The sequence below is a fragment of the Panulirus ornatus genome, chromosome 10 (genome assembly GCF_036320965.1).
Source record: "Panulirus ornatus isolate Po-2019 chromosome 10, ASM3632096v1, whole genome shotgun sequence".
In the NCBI taxonomy this organism is placed as follows: domain Eukaryota; kingdom Metazoa; phylum Arthropoda; class Malacostraca; order Decapoda; family Palinuridae; genus Panulirus; species Panulirus ornatus.
This window is the reverse complement of record NC_092233.1, coordinates 6,318,847-6,345,829: the sequence shown is the minus strand read 5'-3', so window position 1 is coordinate 6,345,829 and position 26,983 is coordinate 6,318,847. Positions and strand designations below refer to the sequence as shown.

Genomic DNA, 26,983 nt, shown 5'->3' with positions numbered 1-26,983 from the left:
CGGTAAGTCCTCCTCCAGACCAGTGTTGCCATGAACACACCTGCAACAGAAACAACGGTAAGTCTTCCTCCTAGACCAGTGTTGCCATGAACACACCTGCAACAGAAACAACGGTAAGTCTTCCTCCTAGACCAGTATTGCCATGAACACATCTGCAACAGAAACAACGGTAAGTCCTCCTCCTAGACCAGTATTGCCATGAACACACCTGTAACAGAAACAACGGTAAGTCCTCCTCCTGATCACCTCCGTAATGTTACTATGTCAACTCTTGCATAAGAAACACCTGTCGCTCCCTCCATTGTGTTGCCATGACAACTCATGCGTACGAAACACCATCTACTATCCACCGTAGTGTTGCCACGACAAGTATTTCATAAAAAACACCAAATTCCTCCTTCGTCAAGGTTACTATAATCATTCCTAGTCATGGAACAAGTTACTTTTCTGTAGAACAGTCATTAAAACATCCTGTAGAAAGGAGGAAGATCTAGTCTCTCTCTCTCTCTCTCTCTCTCTCTCTCTCTCTCTCTCTCTCTCTCTCTCTCTCAGCTCTCTTCTTTTGATAGAGAAATGAATTCACTCAATCTTTATCCACTTCTTGGTCCAAGGAACCTTGGGTCTCCGGATCAAGCCCCAGCGAAGATGTGAACGGCTTGTTGTTACTGGTTTGTCATACAAGATAGACTGTCGTGCAACGAGGCGCCGCCGCTTCGTGTAAGGGGCATATGGCTACGTCCCTTGCAGACTGAACGCCTACACAAACAAAGTCTTCCTTAGTTTTTGTTATGTTACAAGTTCCTCATCGAGGCCAGGTCTGAGACGAAAGATAAGAAGATAACAGATGAATATAGACAGGTACGAAGGAAAGAGATACGAGAGAGCTTTATTTTGTAAAGTTACCAAAGCTAAGCGGTGTAGGGGAAAAAGTAGACATCACAATAGTTCTCCCCTAAGCTGTCAACGCCCAAAATTTGACCAGTGAAGCTGTGGGTTCCCGAGTACTGCAGAGGGTTTAGCAATTGGCAGAGGCGCGCAAGCAGCTAGCCGAAAAAGGAGTAATATCTATAGGAGAAGGAAAAAGTACCAATAATGAGTGAGACTTGTGGGGTGTCGGTCAATTTTCAAGGTCCGACTGGAAAGGCTGCTATGTCAGATTTTTTTAGGGTTCCACACGGCCAAGTAAATATGTAAAGCTGGACGAGACATATGTGGGAGCGACACTACATACACACAGACGAGCCAGTCCTTTTGTGCATATGAAGCATCTGCTCAGACTAGAAGAATTTCTAGCATCGAAACAAGACTTCCATTATCTGTAAAAGCAAAGTTTCTTTCGCCGTTTATAATCTTCACCTTCATATGTTAACTGAATAATGATCATGTGTTGGGCTGAGCTTATGAACGTGCTAAGTTAAGGGGTTGGGATCTGATCTTAACTACTTGGGCCCAGGTTCTAGGTTCTGAACCTCCCCGATATCGGTGGGTTGTTGGGATCTGAACCCACTCGTCACAGGCCAGGTGGTGAGTTCTGAACCTACCCACTAGGGGCCGGCTGTTAGGCTCAGATCCCACCAACCATACGCTAGCTTTCTGCCCTCAAACCTGCCTTCCACAACCAATTGTTTGGGCGTGGCTCTCTCCAAACCTGCACACCAGGGGCCAGGTAAACCTCCTCCTCATGGCAAAACATTGGGCTGTGAACCTACCTACCACGGGCCAGGTGTGGGCTGTGAACCTACCTACCACGAGCCAGGTGTGGGCTGTGAACCTACCTACCACGGGCCAGGTGTGGGCTATGAACCTTTCCGACCACGGGCCAGGTGTGGGCTGTGAACCGACCTACCTCGAGCCAGGTGTGGGCTGTGAACCTACCTACCACGGGCCAGGTGTGGGCTATGAACCTTTCCGACCACGGGCCAGGTGTGGGCTGTGAACCGACCTACCACGAGCCAGGTGTGGGCTGTGAACCGACCTACCACGGGCCAGGTGTGGGTTGTGAACACACCACCGCCTAAGGTGGTGCCCTCTGAACTTTGCCTCATCAGCCACTAGAAAAAAGAAAAAGATACCGAAAAAGATCGTCTTAGTGATAATACTTTTCAAATTGGCTCTGTGACATTTCCCTGAGGGAAGGAACGGGAGTATTGTGCTCTGGAGGGACGGAGCACATAGGGCATTATGACTCCCAAGAAAGTTCCACTATCAATGATAACTTTTACGGTCTCGCTGCGAGAGCATATGGAAGGAATCAATTGGTCTGGTCAAGTTTAGACAATGACTTCCAACAGTTGTTGAATTGGTTTGGGGTCTACGTACCCGTGTTAGACGCATTAGGACTCGTTGATAGGATTCTAACACCAGGGCAAGATGAGAGGACTCAAGGATGGTAGGTGGGGTAGGAGAGTGGAGGCCTCCATCTGTGTCACGTAGGACTGGCTTTGGGAGGGGGGTTGGTTGGGGGACTACAGAACACAGCACTAAAGACAGTAGTGTTGAGGAGGCCCTATTTGAACACCAGTGAGGTAGGGCACTCACAAAGGGGTTGGGGTTCGTGTCTGAACACCAGTGAGGCGAAGGCGGTAGAGGGGCTGGGGGTAAGAGAGACGCCTGGCTGAGGATCAGTGAGGCAGGGCAGTACGGGAGTTGGCCAGGTGAGGGAGGGAGGAGGAGAGGACCTGGTTGAACACCAGTGGGGTAGGGCACTCAACAGAGGCTAAATATAGGCCATGAGGCGTGATGTACGCCACCTGAGGAGGGTCGATCTAAGTACAACGGCCCCGGGTATCCTCTCGCCGCTTGGCCAACTCCTTGAGTCAGACGACCTGTCAAAACAGAGGCATTTATAACCTTGAGTGTACGTGATGTCGCAGAGGTTCGTCACGGGCGAGGGAGGTTCGAGAGGCGCCGATGACAGATCGTTGGCGATCAAGGTGAAACACAGTTCACTCGCTAGGCGCCCACCAGGCCACATGGTCAATGCGAGAGATACAGTGATACTGTATACGAAGATGGGGGTACTGTAGCTGTCACAATACAGTTAAGGGTACAGGTACATGTGGCAAGTCGCGAAAAACTTATGACGCTGGGTATTCCAAGTGTCGCCTCCGGTATGCATCTAAATAGACACACACACTCGAAAACTTCAGTGACCAGTGCTTTAAAACAAGTGATTTCAAGCCTTAAGATCTACTGTAGCAAGGCTTTTGCGGCTATTTTACCGAGACGGATGTATTCGAAGACATCTTTGTACTGTATCCACTGAACCTTAACTGTATCATGTTACAGGAGTTTCATATTACAGGAACTCGTGTAACCATAAATACCACACTGTATTCTATATATCTTGACATCTCTATTTGGTATGGTCCGAGTACATTATGTGGTACATTGTGTACAGTGTGCGTTGTACATAAGCTGTATTTTAACCTTCCTTTGTACTGTTTCAAACGTCAGTGTCTCTTCTGTAACTCAGAGCCATCAACATTCTTCCCTTCTTTACCGACGGGATGAGGACCCTCTGCGTCCGTAGGCCCCACTCGGGGCCCCACCTGTCACCCCCCCCATGTACTGTACCCACCGTACGCTCTGTACTGGCCTCCACCCACCTCCCACCTATAGCCCCTTCACCCACATTATCACAGGAATGCTTCAGCAATGTATAGAGCAATTAGATATCTATATTTATAGCAAAATATACTGAAGGTGATCTTTTAATTCTAATGTTGTCTGTCATCATCAGATGTCGGCAGATTACATGCTGGGCAAAATAGCAAATGTAGCCAGATAAGAAACTCCCATTTTCTAGAGCTAAAAATATGTCCCATCACTCACGACCCCAGTTCATAATATCTCAAAGTGACTAAGGAAGATATCTGCAGGGACGAGAAGAGGAGTCTACTGCCTGGCAGCACGAAGCTATCTGAGACCTGCTGGTGCAAGGATGAACGTGAGAAAGACTGCTACTCCTCCTAAGTCCATAGGTTGGCTTAAACCCTCCCACAATACCGATTTTCTACAAGGAGAATTTAGTGTGCGTCTGTGGGTTTGGATCTTATTATGTTTGTGGTGTTTCTGTGTGGTGTGTCTCTTGTTTGGTGTGAGCTTCGAGTCGTCTTGTTATGGTTTTTCGACGTTACATGTCTAGCATTCACACTGACCTGCCTTAACATACTTGGTCATCCAGTTGTACGCACGTTCAGGCAAGTCTTCACTACAAAAAGGTGGTGGCGCGAGTGTCATGTCACGTTTGCCTAAAGACGTGTCGGGAGGTTAAAGGACAACTGGCATCTTGTCTCGCCACACACTGCCATAAGGCAGGGATCACGTGGTCCTCATTCGGACACACCCCCTCACACACTTAGGTTTCAAGCCAAAAAAAAACCATCAATGGAAACATGCTTCGCAAAGCCGATAGAAATACAAGAGAGCAAATGGTGACACAGGCCGCTACATTTGTTCAACTATTCTTGGCACTGCGTCACCTATTTTACTGGACACAATCGAGAATATCTGTCAAAAGATCAGAAAGAGACCACCGGGGGAAGTCAGACCTCTCCCCAAAACACCCACTTACCGCTAAAGGAGTGATGGCAGATGCTACACCTAGCGGGTCACGAATACACACACACATATATATACACTTAGTCCCTCGTGTGACCTCACCCAGCCTGACGCTATACCTGCTGGTGATGTCCTCAAGAGGTCTCGTCCTCCACAAGTCACTGACACTGGTCCAGGGGTGTGTGTTTTATAACCTGTTCACTCTCGAGTTCAATGTCGAGTCGTGGGGTCGAAGCTCGCCTACGTTTGTGGTGAAGCGTGAACCTCGGGTTCGACACGGGGTTTCGTAGTTTCGACACTTATGATTCAGAGGCTTTTCGATGGTTTACATAGGCTAGTTTGTTTACGTTTACACAGGCCACTTTGTTTACAAGTAACATACACAAGCCAGTTTGTTTACAAGTAATATTCACAGGCGAGTTTGTTTACAAGTAATGTATACAGGCCAATTTGTTTACAAGAGTTTACACAGCCCCGTTTGCTTACTTTCCAAGCGAATGACAATGATACGAGTCCTGTATTTTCAGGGTTTCACAGTGACTCGAATGTCTCGTATTTGTGAGAAGGAGAGTTGGATTCCCCCTCTCGAACCTTGAAAGCTTTCATGGTGACGTGATGTTCAGGGTTGGTGGTGAGGATGGAGCTGGTTGTGCCGGCCAGCCAAACCCCGCGTCCTCAGCGAGTATGACACGCAGGGGCGTTGTCATTCAGCTCCGACAGATCCTCACTGGGGACACTGGCGTTCACCTGTTGATGGGCACGCGCTGCGCCTCTGATGCCTCGGCCTTGAAGGTAAATGACGTGATCTGTTGTTGTTGATGCTGCTGTTGCTTCTCCTTCTCCTTGCACTGACACAACGTAGCTCCTTGGACTATGGTGTTCCTGCTTTAAAAGGTAGCTACGTCAGTGCCTTTTGGGTATGTAGAAATTACCTACGCCCTCATTCTAGGTGTGAGGCTGAACTTGATGTGTCACACATGAGGTGTGAGTGAGTACACCCGTAAGGCCATGGAACGTGGTGGGCGTGTGTGCACGTACAGGGTGTTGTAGGCGTGCGTGCAGCGTTCCTGTACACACGTGTGTGCGGGGAGGTGAGTTGGGCCAGACTGGGGAGGCTCTGGGCGAGGAGACCCCCGTCGTCCACACTCACTGCTGATGTTTATTTCCTCCTGGTCTCTCCCTCTCTTTTTTTTTTCCCCCTTCCCTGCGGTCCATATTTACCACCCGACCGCCGTCATTAACGACCACCAACACACGAGGGAGGGAGGTACTTCCTTCCTCCATCGCCACGGTCAGTCATGCCACCACTATCACGAGCTCCAACACTCCGTCACTACACACCTCCCTCCCTCTCTCTCCCTCACAGCTACCCAGCTGGCCCCCCACACCCACTCCATCGCGTCGTGACACCTCACACTCACCGAAAAAAAAATGAAGGCCTCGGAAAACCAGTCAAAAAGCTGCTGTTACGTAACCCTAAAGAACCAGAAGGTGGTGGGGGGGAGGACGCGAGGTCGTGGCAAGGCCTGGCTGGCACGCTGCCCGACCCACCTCCCCACATGAATGAACCAATGGAGCTCTGTGGATGTGGACAACTCTACCCCTGTACTACCACCCGTTCCCTCTTATACCTACACACTATTGGGATTCTCAGCACCACCAGGAGAAGCTGGTGAAAGAGAAGGTGCTCAGTACACCCCCTGAGCAGTAGGGAGGAGGATGTGGCGAGAATAAGCGAATGAATTGAAAAACGTTGGCGTGTGCCAGGCAGCCAGACTTGCGTATTTACATCAAGACAATCTCGCGGATGGCTGCGGTCTGCGTGGGAGGCCCAGTCAACTCACACCTTCGTAGAATATATATATATATATATATATATATATATATATATATATATATATATATATATATATATATATATATTTCCTTCTTATCGAAAGGGAAATAAAACACGATAACTTCTCAGGTGCACTTTCGTGTAATGATCACATCAACAGGTGGAGATACAAGAAATGTAAGTCAGTCAATATACAACAAAGAGACGTAGCTAGGACGCCATTTGGTAAAGAAAAAAAAAAAGGTGCGTATCTACCAAATGGCGTCATAGCTACGTCTCTTCGTTGTATATCAACTGACTTATATTTCTTAATCGTATCTCCCTTAATGTGATCATTACACGAAAGTGCACTTGGGAACTTTTCGAGTTTATCGTGTTTTATTTCCCCGTGGATAAGGAGGAATTTACTTCATCACGCGCTCAATTGTGATCTTTTCCAATACACTCACACAGTTTACTGCTTCGCTGATACAGTAACGAGGGAAATTAGATAGGGATGAATTTTCAAACCAAGAGTAGCTCCCCCAAGAAAATCAAAATCAAAACTAAGTGTCTATGATTGCTATTTGTGTGTTAGAAAAAGACAGCATTACACTCACGTTGCCTCGTCTCGCATAAACGTATACAGTCTCGAACAAAAGTTCAAACCCCCCTTGGGTCTCGAACAAAAGTTCGAACCCTCCGTGGGTCTCGAACAAAAGTTCGAACCCTCCGTGGGTCTCGAACAAAAGTTCGAACCCTCCTTGGGTCTGCGAAACTGAAGCATTATATCGACCCTAAATGAGACAAAACAGCGCCAGCGGTGGCGATAGTCTTAACTACATACGTCAATAGGGTGTCCTCACTGACGGGTAGCCAGAGTCAATAGCAGACGATAAAAATAAACAATGTACTGTTTTGGTTATCTAAAAATAGTGTTCAGAGATATTCCCGATAACAAAACATATAAAGTTATTCCGTTAATGAAGGCGCTGAATAACTAATACACAATGTGACTATAGTAAGCAGAAATTAACATTTAAATAACTGAAATGTGGGAGACTAGTTATTTGTTACGTATAATAATGCATAACTCATACTTGTATTTTCATTGCGGGTATGGCACAAGAGCGAGCCTATAATGAGGTGGTTGTTGATAATGAGGTGGTGGATGTTAATTATGAGGTGGTGGATGTTGATAATGAGGAGGGGGTTGTTAATAATGAGGAGGGGGTTGTTGATAATGAGGTGGTGGATGTTGATGAGGAGGGGGTTGTTAATAATGAGGAGGGGGTTGTTGATAATGAGGTGGTGGATGTTGATGAGGAGGGGGTTGTTGATAATGACGAGGGGGTTGTTGATAAATGAGGAGGGGGTTGCTGCTAGAGGGAGGAGTGTGTGAAAGACTTGGGGTGTGGCTCTCTAGCGCCGGATGTGTGGCACCACACACACACACACACACACAACCCTGGCGAACATGACAAGGTCAACATCAGGTTTATGATGTTAGTCGGGGAGTTGGGATGTTGACATGATAAGGTTCATCTGCCCTGGCAGAACATCCGGCGTCGACCAGATGCGTGCCTCAAACCTGGTCGAATCCCTCCTCAGCCCTCTGGGCGAAGGCATGGACGAGAGATGGGAGGCTGGAACACTTATCAGTCATGTTTTGCTCAATGTCGTAATTGTACCGAGTCTTTCACAATTCATACCACACAAAGGTTAAAGAAAATGAGATGATACTGTCCAATAATGCGAGTTTTAGTGGATCAATTCAGCGTTAAAAAGAATGAAAGAAACGATTCATATTGCCTGAAGGTGTGTTTTTTTGTGTGTGGACTTATGGCGTATAGCAATTAGCGTCGCTGACCGTAGCGACAGCGAAGGCATAGGTTCGAATCTTGGTTGCGGCAGTCGGTCCACAGTCAACTCTGCTGTTCATCCTCCCTTACGGATTGGTCGATACATGGGGTACCAGGCTTAGGCTGAGGAATATATCTATGTAACGTTATGAGAGAGCCTATATTTAGGTACTCAGTTGCCTGTGCCAAGCTATCCAATTTTTGTACGTTCGCTGAGACGGCATGGGCAGCTGAGGCCCTAATCAAGGCCATATATATCCTAATAGTGGATGAACAGCTGGGTTGACTGTGGACCAACTTCCGTCACCAGGATTCGAACTTACGCACTCGACCGTGAGCGGGGGCCCGTGAATGCGTCACGGTCTGGATCGCTAACCTCTGGCAATGAACGGGTGAGCCCAAAAGTCACTTTGCACCTACCACAGACGGTGAGTATACTAGACGGTGAGTATACTAAGACCATGAGTATACTTAGAGATCCTCTGTAACCGATACAACTACATTTCCCCATACTTACATGGTTGGAAATGGCACGCAGGTGCCTTTTGTGGGCACGCGCCACCACATCTTACCTCGTACGCAAAGATACGCAACAGGTGTTCCTGATGAACTTCACAGTGGCCTCCAGCAGTTCCGGGAGTGAGTGAGGATCGTGACCTGCGCCTCTCACTGGTCCTCACAGATGAGGATGAGCAGCGGGTGGAGGGAGGAGCCAGCGACCTTGGTGGCGAAATGTCCTTTGAAGCTACTTCGTCCCCGAACTCATTCACGGTGTAGCTTCGTGAACACACAAGCGGTCGTGAAGTATCATCGTTCCGTTAAGAGCACACTCGGGCAGTCTCGTCCTTATTGACACGTCTAACGAAGGCGTATTTCAAGAAATCGGGTCACTGTAATGCCCCGAGATGATGGGTGTCGCCGATTGGGGGGGGGGAGGGGGGGAGCCGATTATCCGATTCTAAGACATGACGTAACTGACGTAACCACACAATGTTCCTCCAGATCGTATGTAGTGTTCGTACCCACTAAGTCGACACTTCTCTTCCGTCATGAAAAGCAAAAAAAAAAAAACACTGGAAGCCGCAAGCGTCACTGGAAGCCGCAAGCGTCACTGACACCCGCATGCGTCCAGCCACGCTTAGGTTCAGCGAAGTACTGGAGCGACGCTGGGTTGAGGAAGGGGGGGGGGGGTGAGGGAGGGAAAAGGAGGTGGGGGGAGGGGGTGGGGGGAGGGGGTGGGGTCGGTCGGTCACTTAGTTTGTTATAAACAACTTACAACACTTAAAACTTAGGCGGTTTCATCGTCTGCATTGTCACTCGTGTCTTTTTGGCCACTACCTTGTCATATGTAAGGGTTCGAATCCAATCTTACAGGAGAGATACAAAACGTGAGAAATGTACAACATTTCTTCCAGTACCATTACGACAATCGGAAAGTCTTTGTGTGAAACACATACTGACTCGCTTGTTCGTTAAGTGTCACGTTCAGAGAAAGAAAACGAATGTAGAAGGTATATAATTATGCGAATTATGTACTGGTCAAATGTGTCATAATAATTCTAAGAAATATCATCGACTCGTACCATTTTCACTGTGGGATATTGGTGTGTTTTTTTTTTTTTCTCTCTGAGCACAGTGAGAGCCAATGGATTATTATTTTTGGTAAGACAGGACACCTAGCAGGTCTTCTGTGTTACACGATGGTGACGGTAGTAAGGCGTCAGCGCCATCTATGGGTTGGATACCACACTAATACCAGTCGGGAAGGAAGGAGGGAGGGAGGGAGGGGAGTGGGGTGTCAAGGTCAGTTCGAAGACTCATTCCTGCGACTTGGTCTCGCCATGGGGGGGTCGAACTCATGTTCGAGACTGTACCCATGACTTAACTCTTCTGTACACACACACACACACACACACACATACCCTAGCCTAAGGCAGGCGTACATATGTGTGTGTATGTGTTCGCGTGTGTGTGTATGCGTGTGTGTGTGTGTGTGTGTGTAATTACAGACATTCCTGAATTTCATTGTCGTCTTCCGCACCCTGACTCATCCCTTCGTATGAGCGGTCGGTTCGTCCCTGTATATGAAATGTCCAGCTCGGTGAGCGTCTTAACCGCTGTGATGTATCGTCTCGCTTTTTCTCTCCTGGCTGCCGGGTCACCCTTTGTTGCCAGCTGTTGCGGGGCCTCGTCCAGCATATATATATATATATATATATATATATATGCTCAACTTTTTGGTGGCCATGCTGGGGAGACGTGCATGTGTGTGTGTGTGTGTGTGTTCCAAGAGAGAGAGAGAGAGAGAGAGAGAGAGAGAGAGAGAGAGAGAGAGAGAGAGAGAGAGAGAGAGAGAGAGAGAGAGAGACTAGAAACAACAACTCGACACAGCAGGTGTGTGGGCCCCCCCTCATCTGACTTCCTGTGTGACGTCACCCGGGGTGGATGATGACGTGACTGGAGGTGAGCCAAGACGACCCCTCCTCCAACCCCTTCCAACCCCCTCCCTCCCTCAACCGGTGCCCCTGCGACAACATTGTCTGGTGTACCTGTGTTTCCCGACGCCTTCCCTCCCTCCCTCTTCTTCCTCCCTCCCCTTCCCTTCCCTTCCCTCCCTTCTTTATCTTCCCCTACCCTCCCTCCCTCCTCCTGCGTGTCACTACTTCAGATCCCACCGCCACCCACAACCAACCCCCACACCACACCCCCCCTTTACAGGCAACAAGTGGGCCCTCCTGAAGAGCCACGAGATACGAGGACGAGTCCAGTTGGAGCCGTAGCAGCCCCAGAGGGAGGAGGAGGGAGGAGGAGGAGGAGGCAAGTAGTATAAAGAAAATGAACGGCGTCTCTCGGCAGCAGAAGGAGATGTGGCACCAATGGCAGCCATGCTGAATTAAGACCCTGCCAGTCTTTTTCTTCTTTTTTTTTCTTACTATTATTTTTACGCAGCTAACACGAAGTTCCCGGAAGTGACGACCAGAACTGAGGGGTCGGAATGAGTGCCATGTGGACAGGGGGAGAGAGAGAGAGAGAGAGAGAGAGAGAGAGAGAGAGAGAGAGAGAGAGAGAGAGAGAGAGAGAGAGAGAGAGAGAGAGAGAGAGGGGGGGGGGGGAGGAGGAAGGGGGAAAGGAGGGAAGGGGTGGAGGAGGTTCGAGGCTGGCTGGGATCAACACCAGGTGGAGGGGGATGCCATGTGGGTTGTGTGGTGGAGGGAGTCTTGCGAGGAAGGCAGAGCTTCCTGTTATAATAAAGGAGGAAGGTGGAGCTTTCTGTTATAATATAGGAGGAAGGCGGAGGTTCCTGTTATAATACAGGAGGAAGGCGGAGCTTCCTGTTATTATATAGGAGAAAAGCGGAGCTTCCTGTTATAATACAGGAGGAAGGCAGAGCTTCCTGTTATTATATAGGAGAAAGGCGGAGCTTTTTGTTATAATATAGGAGGAAGGCAGAGCTTCCTGTTATTATATAAGTGGCTCCTGTAGGAGGAGACAGAGAGGTTGTTACACAGCGTAACACAGATACACGTACGGTATAGAGTCTACCCATGGTCCTACAGCGAGGTGGTATGACCTTAACACCACTGAAGGAGCACAAAGATATCTTCCAACATCACAAACATCTCTTCAGCTTACAAAGACCTCTTCCAGCATCACAGAGATCTCTTCCAGCATCACAAAGACCTCTTCCAGCATCACAAAGACCTCTTCCAGCGCTGCAGTAACACAAACCTCTTTTCCAGCACCAAAAACACCAGCCTCGTTATTACCCAATGGTCTGTTGCTAGTTTGAATCCCCTTGTATTCCACTGTGCTCACCTGGTTCAAGAGAAGGACACAGGAACGCACCCTGCAGCACCTCAGCGGCTACTCCCAACCCGCACCTCTGATGACAGACAGGGTTCCCCTCCACCCACACAATCATCAGGACACCAACGGGGACTGGAAAAAGGAAGGACTGGAGAAGATGAAAATGAGAAAATAAGGTTAGTAGGAAGAGCGAGAGGAAACTGAATAAGGACGGGGGGACCAAATAAAGGCAAGAAGAAAGTAAATAAGGTCAGGAAGAAACACTAAAACAAGGTAGAAACAAAATAAGGACAGAGATAGTCTAAATAAGGTCAGGGGAAAACTAAATCAGGACAAGGAAAACGTAAATAAAACGTAAATAAGTCCATGAAGAAGCTATCTAAAGACAGGGAGAAAGTAAATAAGGGTAGGGAGAAAGTAAATAAGGGTACGGAGAAAGTAAATAAGGGTAGGGAGAAAGTAAATAAGGGTAGGGAGAAAGTAAATAAGGGCAGGAAGAAAGTAAATAAGGGCAGGAAGAAAGTAAATAAGGGCAGGAAGAAAGTAAATAAAGGCAGGAAGAAAGTAAATAAGGGCAGGAAGAAAGTAAATAAGGGCAGGGAGAAACAGAATTCATAAAGTAAGAACGAAGGATGAAACGGCGACGTGCAGGAAGAGTAGGGAGGCAGAAGATGTTGAGAATTAATTACAATTTGATGAGAATATGAAAAAAGAATAAAGGAAAAAGACGAAACCAGAAAACGCGACTAAGATTGATAAAAGGAGGAAAAATGAAGATGGGAAGTGATAAGAGCAAAAAGATGAATCAACAGACAGCGTCGAGATGAGATATGGTAGTATGAAGGAGGAGGAGGAGGAGGAGGAGGAGGAGGAGGAGGAGGAGGAGGAGGAGGAGGAGGAGAAGAAGAAGAAGAAGAAGAAGAAGAAGAAGAAGAAGAAGAAGAAGAAGAAGAAGAAGAAGAGAAGAAGAAGAAGAAGAAGAAGAAGAAGAAGAATTAGCACAAGAAAGAATTAGAAAATGGGAATATCAAGAATGGAAAGACTCAAAAGAAAGACCAAAAGAAACAAAACAGACAAAACAAAAATAAACAGAGCGTGGGAAAGACGATTCAGGAACGCAACACAAACGATGAAAAATGGTGGCCAGACCAGGAAGACGAGATCATATGCCACAAAAGATGGAAAATACCGGTTGTACGGACCATACAGGAGGCCATGGGTGAGGCTGAGGATGGCAGAGAGATAGTGGTGGTGGTGGTGGTGGTGTTGGTGGCAGCAGTGGTGGTGGTGGTGTTGTTGGCAGTGGTGGTAGCGGTACATACCTGAGGGTTGGCACTTAATGTAAGCCCCACGCAGGGAGGAGGGAAGTAGGCGCTGCCCCGCCACAGAATGTCAAGTGGAGCGTAAGTCGTGAGTGGATACGAACGAGGATGTCGTGGAAGAGTGGAGGGTGTCGTGGAATATGTGGATGGAGGGCAAAGAAAGGAAAAAAAAATATGTGGCGTCCAAAAGAGGAACAGTGGACGAGGAAGGGAAGCAGAGGCACTCCAGAGAGAGAGAGAGAGAGAGAGAGAGAGAGAGAGAGAGAGAGAGAGAGAGAGAGAGAGAGAGAGAGAGAGTCTACATCTGCCATCCTCTTGTAGCGACGCTCGCGGGTGTAGGGATGGCACCCGTGTAGATGTCGCTACACTGCCACAGTTCGCCGTCGTCTGCGTCTGACGCTACAGTAGAGGCAGCAAGACCTGCTGCCAGAGGGGAAGCCGTCGTCCGTACTCTTGTCCTGGGTCCGAGGTGCCTCAGACGAAGCCTCAGGCCAGCAGACCGTCTTGTTACGTCAGCAGTGAAGATGGGTCGTGTTGCCCCACCTCTTACCCTTGGACATTTATACCGCGTCTTTACACCTGTATATACCCTTGTGTATACGTATCATGTCTTTACTCCCATGCCTGTAAAGACACCCACCCACCCACACACACACACACACACACACACACACACACACACACACACACACACACTAGCCTTCTCCATATCACATAGTTATGAGCAGGGTGAGAGAACATTAAACTCATAACATCTGGGCTCTTACCACAGCACCCGTGTCATAGATCTTTTTGACCCCGACATTTCCCTTTGGATTTACTTCATCTACTCGTCGCTCGTCCCATGACTCCACAACCCGCCTGCAGGAGGAACACATCTTTGGTATCCCTTCCTCACACTTTTCCCGCCTGATTTCCAATTATACCCTCTCGATCTAAATTTTCATCCGACTTCAAAGAACTGTCCCCCCCTCATCTTTCCAGCGTCCTGGCCTCCTAGGAATGTAGTAGATTTAGTGATCACGTCTCTCAGGATCCTTCCTTCTCCCAGAGAAAAGAGATCGACGGGCTTTCCCTTCCCCTTCTTCGTAGCTCACTGGAGTCAAGTCCAGTACTGCTCTTGTTCCAGGAGTCTGGTGGATTCCCTTCCAGTAATACCCTATGACTCCACAGGCGAGGAGGCCAGACTGTCGCGGCATGGTTCATTTTCGAGCCTAATGCACGTCGTGAGTGAGTATCTTCCAACACATCACACCATGGGCTTCGAGTGGGTTATGTCTGCATTACGATCCTTCTCATATGATGTCCATGGAGACAAGGTGAGTCTGATGACATCATCATCAGGGTCTCGTCCACGGTGTCACTCTTGTGTTTCGTTTCCTGCAATATAACACCCAATAGTGTGAGCTGTTTCAACCCTCACCCATCTATCTCCTTGACTTAGTGGAATTCCAGGGATGAATTATATTTGCTGTTTGTCCAAACACTGTCGCATTAGATTTGTCTAGGTCCATTTGCAAAGCCTTGCTGTCCTTGTAACTTCACATTTTCACCACTCTGTCATCATGTAAATAAATGAAGAGATAAATAGAGAACGGTCTGTAGAATTTAACGGGTCATTCGGCAGATGATACACAGTTGAGGAATTGTATCATTGAAGGTCATAGTAGTTAATTAGCTGTTAATTAACCAGAAAAGATCTTAAGGTCAAGGTGGAGGTGGCTACTTGTGCGCTTTGAACAAGCCCCATGATGAGTGAGGTCTGTCTACATAATACAGGAAGACTGACCCAGCAAAGTGTATGGTTTATACATTATACATTTACTGGTGACTACTTGAACATGACGTGATGGAAAGTTACATATTGGTTGAAGATACATATTGGCTGAAGTTACATATTGGTTGAACTGCAGTAGTATTGTGTCTACATATATTATGTATTCAATGTTGAACATTATGTGATGTAAAGTTACATATTGGTTGACCTGCAGTAACACTGTGTTGACATACATTGTATATTTAATGGTGAACATTAAGTGATGGATATTCTCACATTGGTGGTGTTATAGTAATAGAGTAGTTGACTTACACATAATTATGGGAAACTAAGCTGTCTGCTTGATTAGCAATGCACATGTTCATGGACTGTGTGTGTGTGTGTGTGTGTGTGTGTGCGTGTGTGTGTGTGTGTGTGTGTGGTTTGTTGGTTGTGTGTGAGTTTGGTGGGTGTGTGGTGGGGGGGTGTGGGGGGGTGGGTGTGGCGTGTGTGTGTGTGTGTGTGTGTGGGTGTGATTACTAACTGTGATTGGTATTTCTGTGTTAAGGAGAGAGTGTTTTACACTTGTGTTGTCTCGCCTGAACCTGGTAGAATAGCCTTTCATGACGCCTTATTGTGTATACACCACCCACCCAACTCACAACACACACACACACACACACACATAGACTCGTATCCTAGCTTAATCAGGTAACTATTTATCAACTAGCCCCAGGGAGGATGACACCGGGTTGGGTGTGCGTCTGCCATGCGTCCAGACTCGTACCCATGCGGCAGACCTTACCACGCGGGACCTGTGCGACTCCATGGTCAGTGACCTAAACAACTACACCAGGAAGTCCTGTGTTGTGCGGTGTGTGTGGTAGTGTGTGTGTGTGTGGGTGGGTGGGTGTGTGTTTCTCAAAATTTCGATATATTGCTCCTGAAAATCTGGTCTGGGGTAACGAGTTGATATGTGTGTGTGTGTGTATATATATATATATATATATATATATATATATATATATATATATATATATATATATATATATATATATATATATGCAAACATTTCATTATCCGTTTTATAGCGAATGTTCCCTTTATGGCGGGTGTATTGGTTTTCCCGCCCGTAATTTATGCATCCATCAAGCCAGGCTGGGAATTGGAAATGCCAATATTTGCACTGGTTCCCAACCCGGTGTGGGCGGCAGCGATCTCCTCTGAAATACTTAAAACGTTTATGGAAAGAAAAAAAAAAAAGAAACAGTTTAGATAAATGTCGGAAGGAGGGGATCGGGCGAACTGGACGAGAGTGGATGGGAAGCTTGGTCAAGGCTGGTGAGGACACAAAAGAACTGAATCGTTCAAGGAAAATTAAGATGTTGACACTACATCGACAAGGTAAACTAACATTTACGAGGTAAACTAAGACTGACGAGGTAAACTAACGTTTACAAATGGCAAGGTAAAACTAAACTTTATCAAACAGAGGTAGACTAACACTCACCAACCACTGAGGTAGACCAACACTCACCAACCACAAACGTAAACCAACACTCACCAACCCCAAAGGTAAACCAACAACCACAACGGTAAACCAACACTCAACACCAACCACAGAGTGAAAAACACGGGACAATTTTGCAAACAAATGAGTTTAAAGAGTACCTGTCAAAGTCGTATTTACCACAACAACCCAGTCACCACCCTCCAGCAGACACTACCACAGGAGCTGTGCCACAGATGCTGAGGAATCACCACAGCTACCACCACCTACCACAACCACAGTCACCACCACCACCACCACCACAGACATTACCACAGCCACAATCCTACCACCGCAGACGCTTCCACAGAACAGTCATCAGTAACACAAACTACCACAAACGCGTAGATATACACTACATGCATCATAACAAGCAGAATCGATGCTACATCTACGTCCGCTTTTCACAACCTCAACCATTAACATCAGCCAATCACACCAACGGCCACTCCATCTGCCTACAACACAACTATAGTCTCAACAACCAAACTGGTTCACTGAAGCAGTAGTAGACAATGGGTACCGATGCTTCAGTCACCTGGTTCAGTGAGGCCGTGGAGCCAGGGTGCGGATGCTTCGACCACCTGGTTCACTGAAGCTTAGAGCATGGGTTCCGATGCATCGTTTATATGTTTCACTAAAGCCTTAGAGCAAGGGTACCGATGCTTCTGTCATCTGTTTCGGTGGGGCTGTAGAACAGAGTGCCCATGCTTCGGTCACCTGGTTCATTGAAGTCTTAAAGCATAGGTACCGATGATTCGGTCACCTAGTTCGGTGGGGCAGTAGAGCAAGAGTACCGATGCTTCGGTCACCTGGTTCATTGAAGTCTTAAAGCTAGAGTACCGATGCTTCGGTCACCTGGTTCACTGAAGTCTTAAAGCTAGAGTACCGATGCTTCGGCCACCTGGTTCACTAAAACCGCGAGGCAAGGTTACCGATGCTTCGGTCACCTGGTTCACTCAAGGCAGCTTCGACTGACGTCACAGGTTACGAATATAAATAACTCCAGTCGTGAGATGATCCAGATATCCATTCCCATTAAGGCAAGTTTTGTCACAGTGACAAAAAAAAAAAAAAAAAAAAAAAGAAGCAATACGCTTTCCAGGAATAGAATTCTCTGCCACGGTTCCAGGCTGACAGCTAAGAGCTAAAATAAGCCTCAGGTAACAGATCTTCAGGTAACAGGTCTTTGGGGGACAAATGACCCTCCTTCAAGGGTCGACTTGATATTGGGAAACTCAAGTCACTGATGATACCTTAAATTAGTTATGCGAGTAATGATGGCCATAATGATCAATCATAATTGTTCCTGGCTGCCTCCAGGAGGTAATTAGAGGTTGATTACATGTAATTATAGCGGGGGTGTGGGAGTCCCCAACACGTGTAGGTACGTTACAAGACCCAGGCGCGAGAGACTTCTGGTCCACTAGTCGACCTTGGCTCCCTCAGCAGTACGACAACTGCATACTGGCCGACTGGCAGCAAGTCGGTGCCACCCGTATGCCAGCCGCATGACGACGTCGTGACAACTATGACTCTGACCTTTGACCTTATATAACCAGTGATGAATTCTATCAAGCCCCAAACATTACAGGGTATGACGAATGAATTAACGAGGAATATAAACTGGAATGTCACATGACGAAAATATAGACAGGCTTGTACACACACACACACACACACACACACACACATACAGACACACACACACACACACACACACACACACACACACACACACACACACACACACACACACACACACACACAGATGTCAAAAAACAAAGGACCTTCGAGATCTTTTGCGATGATGATAAAGGTGACATTCCAACCAGTAGCATTTTCAAGGTAAAGGAGAGAAAGGAGCGAGTGTACCAGGATAAGAAAGCAGGAACAAAGGAACGGCGACATGAAGAGTGCGGAAAAGTCAGGCGACGGTCTGAAACTTTTCCATACAGTCATCTGGGGTAAACTGTCAGTTTAAGAGCTGCACACACCAGGCTAAAGGGGACCAGACGGAAGAAATGAAGAGGAGGATGATGGTGTAAGGATGTGTGTGTGTGTGTGTGTATGTGTGGAGAGAGAGAGAGAGAGAGAGAGAGAGAGAGAGAGAGAGAGAGAGAGAGAGAGAGAGAGAGAGAGAGAGAGAGAGAGAGAGAGAGAGAGAACACGAGTCTAAAAGTATTTTCACAGTGGAAGAAACTAAAGCTCCCGACGCTAATGAGATGGAACGGGGAGAAGGTCGCAGAAAGCGCTGACAAAAATCTAAAAAGAGGACATAAGAAAGGATTCTTAAGGATCTCGACCCATACGAGGCTCAAGGTCCTGATCAAGTCTCGCCATTATGTGCTGAAGATGAGAGTAGATCCACTTGATAAACCACTTCGAAAGACGGTCCAAGATGTCAGTGGAGAATGACAAAGTGCCGAGGGGAGTGGAAGAGGACAATCGCCATACCTACTGACAAGGGAGAAGATAAACAAGAGGCGCTGAACTTCAGGCCGCTCTCCCTGAGGACTTTAGTCTGAGAGGCATTGGAAAAGGTAAATCAGGAAGGATATGGATGACTTCCTGGAGAGGAGAAATGACCTAAACGAGAGGAATCACAGTCTAAGGGAAAGAAAGTCGTATACAACGAATCTCTTATATTTCTGTGAAAGAGTGAGCTCTGTTTAGAGAAAAAAGAGAAAGCTGGGTGGATTGTTTGTGTTTCACTTGCCAGAAAGCATTTGACACTACTCCACATTGGAGGCTGATCAAGAAGTTGGATTACGAGGTGGGAATGAAGGGTAGACGTTCTCGATGGAGTGAAGATTATCTAAGTGTAAGGGAGCAAAGGAGGTATATATTAGGAGCCTTCTTGAGATGGGTTGATGTCACTAGGGTGAGTGCGTTAGAACCGCTGCTCCTCTTGATCTATCTGAATGACATACCAAAACGTAGGGACTCCACCCTGAGTATGTTTCCAGATGATGCAGAGGTCATGAGAGAAGTGAAAAAGCGTGGGAGATTGCATGAACTTACAAGGGGACATAGACAAATTCCAAAGTGGGTTTGATACATTGATGATGAAATTCAAACCCAAGTAAATGTATTAAAGATGGGACAGAGGGCAAGAAGGCCCCCTAAAAGGAATATCATCCGGTAGGAAATAAATAACAGGAATCTATATGAGATGGACTTGAGATTCGACCTTGTCCCTAACCTGTTACCAGAATACCACGTTAAGAGAATAGTCTAGGAGATTTCTGCTCGACAATGTTAGAATAGCATTCAAGTTTATGGATAAGGAAATGTTTAGGAGTTTATTTACATTCCTCATTGAGCCAAAACTAGAATACCATTCTCTTAAGGAGTAGAAGAGTGGTGGATGAATGGGAGAGACTGATGGAGAGCCCTCTCCCCTTACATTACAGATAGGTAATTACACAAAGACACGGACACACAGACACAGACCCAGACACACACACACACACACACACACACACACACACACACACACACACACAGGTTGTTGAGAGAGAGGTCTGGGTGTCTGGGGAGATGGGGTGTTGGGGAGATGGGGTGCTGGGGAGGTGAAGTAAGGCAAGGCGATGACGGTGGGACGGAGGTGGTGTTGGAGAGAAGCCTTGTTGGGGAGCCAATGTTGGTGAGATGTGTTCGTACGTTCGCATGTGATCTCCTCGCACATTTACCATATAATTGCGCTACCAGACCCACTTATCATTAATTAGCGGGCCGTACAAGGAGGACGGTTGCCATCCCATACCTTTTAATTAGCAACAAAGCAATTAATTAGCGTCATGAAGCTGTCCTGGTGAAGGCCACAAATAGGTCTGAGTGTGGATGAAGCAGAAGCTTTTTTCCCGATATTATTTGAATCTGTTGATTTAATTGGTGGCCATTAAGCTGTGTGTATGTGTGTGTGTGTGTGATCAAGCGACCCTGACAGAACAATGGGTCTGGGAGAGAGAGAGAGAGAGAGAGAGAGAGAGAGAGAGAGAGAGAGAGAGAGAGAGAGAGAGAGAGAGAGAGAGAGAGAGAGAGAGAGAGAGAGTACAGCTTCATTGCTCGGGTGGTGCGTACCTGGCCACTTGCTGTGGTACTGGATACTTGTACCTGACCAATGGCCACTAGCTGGGGTACCGTGCACCTGTGCACCTAGCTGAGGTACCGTGCACCTGTGCACCTAGCTGAGGTACCGTGCACCTGTGCACCTAGCTGGGGTACCGTGCACCTGTGCACCTAGCTGGGGTACCGTACACGTGTGCATCTAGCTGAGGTACCGTGCACCTGTGCACCTAGCTGAGGTACCGTGCACCTGTGCACCTAGCTGGGGTACCGTACACCTGTGCACCTATCTGGGGTACCGTGCACCTGTGCACCTGCCCACTGGCTGGGGTACCGTAAACCATATCTTCAGTGTACCACGCGAACATACCCAAGAGTGAGCCATTCTCGCTGAACCTCACACTTTAAGTTGCTCTAGTTTTCCTCATTCTCCCCTCTCCCTCCCTCCCTCCCTTCCTTCCCCCTCCCCAGCCTCTCTCTCTCTCTCTCTCTCTCTCTCTCTCTCTCTCTCTCTCTCTCTCTCTCTCTCTCTCTCTCTCCCCAGGCCGAACTCATCACACACATTCCTCACCCCACTGTCCTACACGGAGGCTATACACGTCGCAACCCCCTAGGAAAAAAAACACGACTTTCCATAAAGACAGAGATATGGGGTGTAGTGCGAGGCGCCGGGTCGTCCCTCATACTGGGATTAACAAAAGGTGTTTGAGGGAGAGAGGGAGGGTTATCACCTGACCTGAGATATGCTGGTGATTAGGATGAGGGAGGGAGGGAGGGAAGGAGGCCAACGCAGGGCGTATATGTCGGTAGGGAGGAGGGGGAGATGTGTGTGTGTGTGTGTGTGTGTGTGTGTGTGTGTGTGTGTGTGTGTGTGTGTGTGTGTGTGTGTGTGTGTTGGGAAGGAGAGCAGTCTTGCCGTGGAACAGTTCGCTCCAAGTGGTTCACCTTTCCCTGCTTCTGAATGGAGTGCAGTCTCGAGTATACAGAAGACTCATGAATATGAAAAGGGTTCTGTGGCTTACACAGTTTCAACCCAAATATGGTTTAACGTTGATGACTTCTTTTCTAATCCACAGGCCCCAAGTTCGATCCCCGGCGAGGGCGGGTGTACACAGCTCACCCCACTATTTAACCCACGTCCCCCCAACTGGCAGACACGACCCCAACTTCGGCAAAGCCACAACAATAACTCAACTCGAGAGTTTGTTTTCCCTCCCCCAAGGGCGTCCAGTTGGTCTAAACTTGATGTTTAGTTAATATAAAAAAAATAATTCGAGTTTATAAGACTGGGTTATAGACTGACACATATGGAGAATGACTTTCTGAATGATAGGAGACGGGCGGAATACGTTCTTTCGAGCATAAATGTCTTTAATAAAGACGATAAAGATCTAAATTATTTCTGGGGGAGGCAACAACCTGTCATGTATGGGTCGATCTCACATTCCCAGGAGAAGGGAGAGTTATGATACGGTGCGAGTGTCTGCTATCACTGTGCAGCTGGGTTCTGGAGAGGTTCTGATCTCCTTTCCCTCCTCCGCCAGGTATAGGAATCAAAACCACTCTCTCTCTCTCCCTCTGTGTTCCTGCCTCTGGCTGGTCAAGACACCACAAGGGCGTGAGCTATGTCAACACCACAAAGAGCGGATGGGATACCAAAGGAAAGTGTTATAATGACCCCTTCCACATTTTCTACATTCATCTCCGCTTGTTATTGACTTGGAAGGACGGAAGTGCACGTAGAGAGGACAAAGTGTCCGGCAATATGGCAGCGAGAGCGAGAGGACAATAGGGTTGGAGACGTGCCAGAATACAGTCCAAGGGTTCCCCAACACGAGAGTACAATATGGTGTTGAGGGCTCTCATGGTGTAATGAGGAGGGACAGCAGTGGTGAGGCCACACCTGCTCCAACCAAGCACACGCCTTACTCCTCACTACTCCTCACCTGCACGACAGGAACCTCTGCTAATGACTGCACCGACACCCGGAGGGTGAGGTAGTCAGATGCAGTCATCGAGGTGTTGATATCGGAAGACCTCTTTGAGAGAGAGAATGGATAGGGATGCAACCCTAAGTATGCCTAGCCCTATCTACAGTCCCTAGACCCTTCTTCGCGGCCCCCCAGACAATTCCGACTGTTCCCAAATGCCCCCACGGTCCCCGAACCCTCCACCCACCTTACAGTCTTGGTCTGTGAACGTGGCTTACCACAAGACCTTGAAACTCAGGCCTGATACTGTCAGCAGATGATGCCAAGGTCGTGAGGGATATAGAGAAGGAGGAGGACTGCATCAGCTTACAAGGGGACCGAGACAAACTCCAAAGTTGGTGTGATACTTGATGAAGTTCAACCCGACTGAGTGTAATGATGATGGGACAGAGTTGGGAAAGAACACCTGGATACGAATAGGATCAAGGAGGCTTTAAAGCTGTGTGAGTGAGGGTGAGGGAGTCGACCCTGTACTTAACCTGTCACTAGAGAGTATTAGGAGAAATGTAAAGGAGACAAACTGTCTGATGACAGGTATTAGAAGGCATCGTTCAAAACGAGAATAAGTTAATACAAATAGGTAATTACACACACACACACACACACACACACACACACACACACACACACACACACACACACACACACACACACTTCCATCACTCCAATACTAACCCAAACACATCCTGCCACGCTAATACGTTCACGTGTATCAGGAAAAAAGATAGTGAAATGAAACACATCATTATGAAGATAAGAAACGGAACAGCGATTTGCATTAAGTGACAGGAATCTGATATCTTTTTAGGCTTGGAGTAACAAGTGCTGTTGAGGATGTATGAAGACAACCTTGTTAGAAAATGAGGATCTGAAATAAAAAAAAATCACCCCACTTGTAAAAATTTTATCAGATGTTTTCGAATTTATTCCACTGGGAAGATTTTGATATGGATATATGTATATTCCACTTCGAAGACTCATATATATATATATATATATATATATATATATATATATATATATATATATATATATATATATATATATATATATATATTCCACTTCGAAGATTTTAATATGGGTATGTGTACATCATTCCACTGGGAATTATATTCTTTTAGCCAGAATTTCGTCATTCACCCCACTTGGAAAATTATATTGTGGAAATATGCGGACTATTCGACTCTGAATTATTTCACAAGAGGAATATGTAATTATTCCTCCTTGAAAAATGTCACCAGAATGTTCGTTATCTGGCTGGAGAGCAAAAGGTGAGTTTGAAAAAAAAAATGGCTGGTGCCTCAGCTTGTGTTGGGCGGGTGGCAGCTCTGGCCCCACAAGGGGCGTCCTGTAAGGGTGTGTGTGTGTGTGTGTGTGTGTGTGTGTGTGTGTGTGGTGTGTGTGTGTTTGTGTGACACCAAGACACCAACAAGTAGCAGGAACCCTATCGACGCTGTGAGGGAGCAGTTTAGTGCCCCCCTTACCTTTTCCCTGCAGTGAAAAAAAAGAGAAAATGGGCAAGGGAGAGGAACGGAACTGGTTGGCTCTGGACACTGAAGGTCCCTGACAAACCACAGGGGCAGTGAATCGCCGTGAATCTTCGTTGTAATCAGTGACATGCCTGTGAAATACGACTTTTGGAAGCACTGCGTCGTCCGGACTACCATCACTTCCTAGCGACAGTAACGTTAGTCTTTTCACTGCCACGAACGAAGCACCATGTAAGGTATGGGGTTACTGAGTTCCATCTAAGATTGAAGAACCCTCAAAGTTACTGCCCCTCCCCTCTCTAGTTTCGGGTTGACGGAACTCACCAGAACCCCTCGCCGTTGAGTTCCCAGCATCTTCATTTCTGCGCAATGAATAAAAACGACAGTATTTATCGTAGTAGGGGTGGATGAACAGCTGGATTGACTGTGGACCGACTGCCGTAACCAGGGTTCGAACCTACCCGCTCGACCCTGGGCGGCCCCTGAATGCGCAAACACAGATGCGTGTTAGCGAAGCGCATCAAAATCCACACAAGAGCAGAGAAGGATCTTTGCAAGATCTCTCGTGTATCCTGGGACAGACTGATGAAAAACAACATAAAGTCGGATATAAGACGACACACTGGCCTGGATAAGGTGGTCTGCATGCCACAGGTGACCCCCTTAGCTGACCCGATATCATAAGTAGGGTACTTCTGACAAGCCAATTTAGTGGTTAGCTCGTTACATCTGAGACGCCTGATCTATAAGCAGGGCTCCACATTTCCCAGATGTTACCAGTTTGAATATTTACATAATTCCTGACAGTAAATTGTTATATTTAGGTGTATGAAGACGACTTGTCATTCCCGTCCCTTATCTACCGTCTCCAAGCAAGCATCCTCACTCAACACCCATGTCCCCAGCCATGGACCTCATCTCCCACTCAAACTCTTCACACTTGCTCCTGCCTGCTCCTCTCTCTGTTATGCCCCCACTTCGAGGAGGTGACTGCCCCCCTTCGAGGAGGTGACTCCCCCTTTTCGAGGAGGAGACACAAAGGTCCAGGAGGGGGTCAGTTGATGTGATCTGGGCCTCTCCCCAGTATTACCATAAAACGTAACGAACCCCTGCAAAAATTCTCTCCCCTGTGGAGGTTCAACGTTCACTGTGCGGCGACCTGTTTGTTGGGACGGGAGGAGGGAGTGCGGTGAGGAGTAGAAAAAGGGTGATGGGATGGAGTGATGGTGCAGTGGACAGAGCAGAGAGGGAACGGGGGGTGTTAGATGAAGAGGAGGGCAGTACCCAGGTCGATGGGACAGTACACTATGTGAGAGAGATTAGAAAGAGTGTAAAGGGGAAGAAGAAGAAGAAGAAGAAGAAGAGAGAGAGAGAGAGAGAGAGAGAGAGAGAGAGAGAGAGAGAGAGAGAGAGAGAGAGAGAGAGAGAGAGAGAGAGAGAGAGAGGATGTGGACGTGTGCAGTGGACGGACTGAGAGTTAGCAAGGAGAGAGAGAGAGAGAGAGAGAGAGAGAGAGAGAGAGAGAGAGAGAGAGAGAGAGAGAGAGAGAGAGAGAGAGAGAGAGAGTACGAAGGGGCAGCACAAAGACTTGAGGATGAGACAGAGACACGATCCAGAGGAAACCTGGACGGGATGAAGGGGGGGTCGGTAGACAGGGCGAGAGGGGGGGGGGGGAGACAGAGACAGCTGGAGCGTGGCTCAGGAGACAGGTAGAGAATGCGGTGAGGGTGGAAGGGGAAGGGGGAGAGGGGAGGGAGGGCAACAGACAAAGAGGAGAGGCAACAGAAGTAGAGAGTCCAAGGAGTACGTACTAAGGGCATGAGCCGGGCTGGCGCGCAGCCGACACCACAATATCTGTTCCAGGACGCGGTCGGGTCTGCCTGGCTCGCGAGGTTGTGGTAGGTTAGTTCCCAGCTACCCACTGTGTGTGTGGCTGAACCCCAACGGATAATGTGGTGTTGTTGGTTGTGGTTGTGGTTGTGGTGGTGGTGGTGGTGATGATGGTGGTTGTGGTGGTGGTGATGACGATCGTAGTGGTAGCGATGATGGTGAAGATTGGGGTACATAAAGGGTGAAGATTGGTGGTCGATGGTGGAGATGTTGAGGGAGGGTGATGTGGTTGCGACTATGGTGGCGGTGATGGTGATGCTGGGAATAGACAATGTTGATGGTGATGGCCGGCCAATAGATAGCGAATGATGGTGATGGTGTTGAAGGTGATGGTGATGGTGTAGGTAGAGTGACGCGGATGGTGGAGTCGATGATGACGGAGGGAGGTGTGAGTGATGGTGACGCCTGGTGGTGGAGGAGGTGGTGGTGATGGGTGCCAACCATTCACCCAAGAGGGAAGGGGAGGTTGTCGCCCTAAAGAAATATAGAGGAGATTGTGGGTAACACTGAGGGAGGGAGGGACGAGGGTATTGGGGTGAAGACAAACCCATGGTGTTGGGGAGAAGACCTATGGTGTTGGGGAGAAGACAAGCTCATGGTGTTGGGGAGAAGACAAGCCCACGGTGTTGGGGAGAAGACAAACCCATGGTAATGGGGAGAAGACATGCATATGGTGTTGGGGAGAAGACAAACCCATGGTGTTGGGGAGAAGACAAGCCCACGGTGTTGGGGAGAAGACAAGCCCATGGTAATGGGGAGAAGACATGCATATGGTGTTGGGGAGAAGACAAGCCCATGGTGTTGGGGAGAACACCAGCACACGGGAGGCAACACTACCCACCCACTCTCTCTCTCTCTCCCCACCT

At 47.8% G+C, this 26,983-nt stretch overlaps 1 protein-coding gene across 6 annotated transcripts in view; it reads right to left on the bottom strand.

Moving 5' to 3' along the window:
- Positions 1 to 26,983, bottom strand: part of LOC139750751 (uncharacterized) — a 266,162-nt gene that overhangs the window by 95,972 nt on the left and 143,207 nt on the right. The window contains exon 1 of one of the 6 annotated variants that reach the window (XM_071665458.1): positions 8,814 to 9,367. The exons of 4 other annotated variants lie outside the window; for them this stretch is intronic. Coding sequence is in view for 1 of the 2 variants with exons in the window: in XM_071665455.1 (XP_071521556.1) it covers positions 4,577 to 4,633 (57 nt within the window). In the remaining variant the exon portion in view is untranslated. Of the gene's footprint in view, positions 1 to 4,576; positions 5,670 to 8,813; positions 9,368 to 26,983 lie in introns of those variants that run through there. One more of the 6 variants, XM_071665455.1, reaches the window with a different exon arrangement.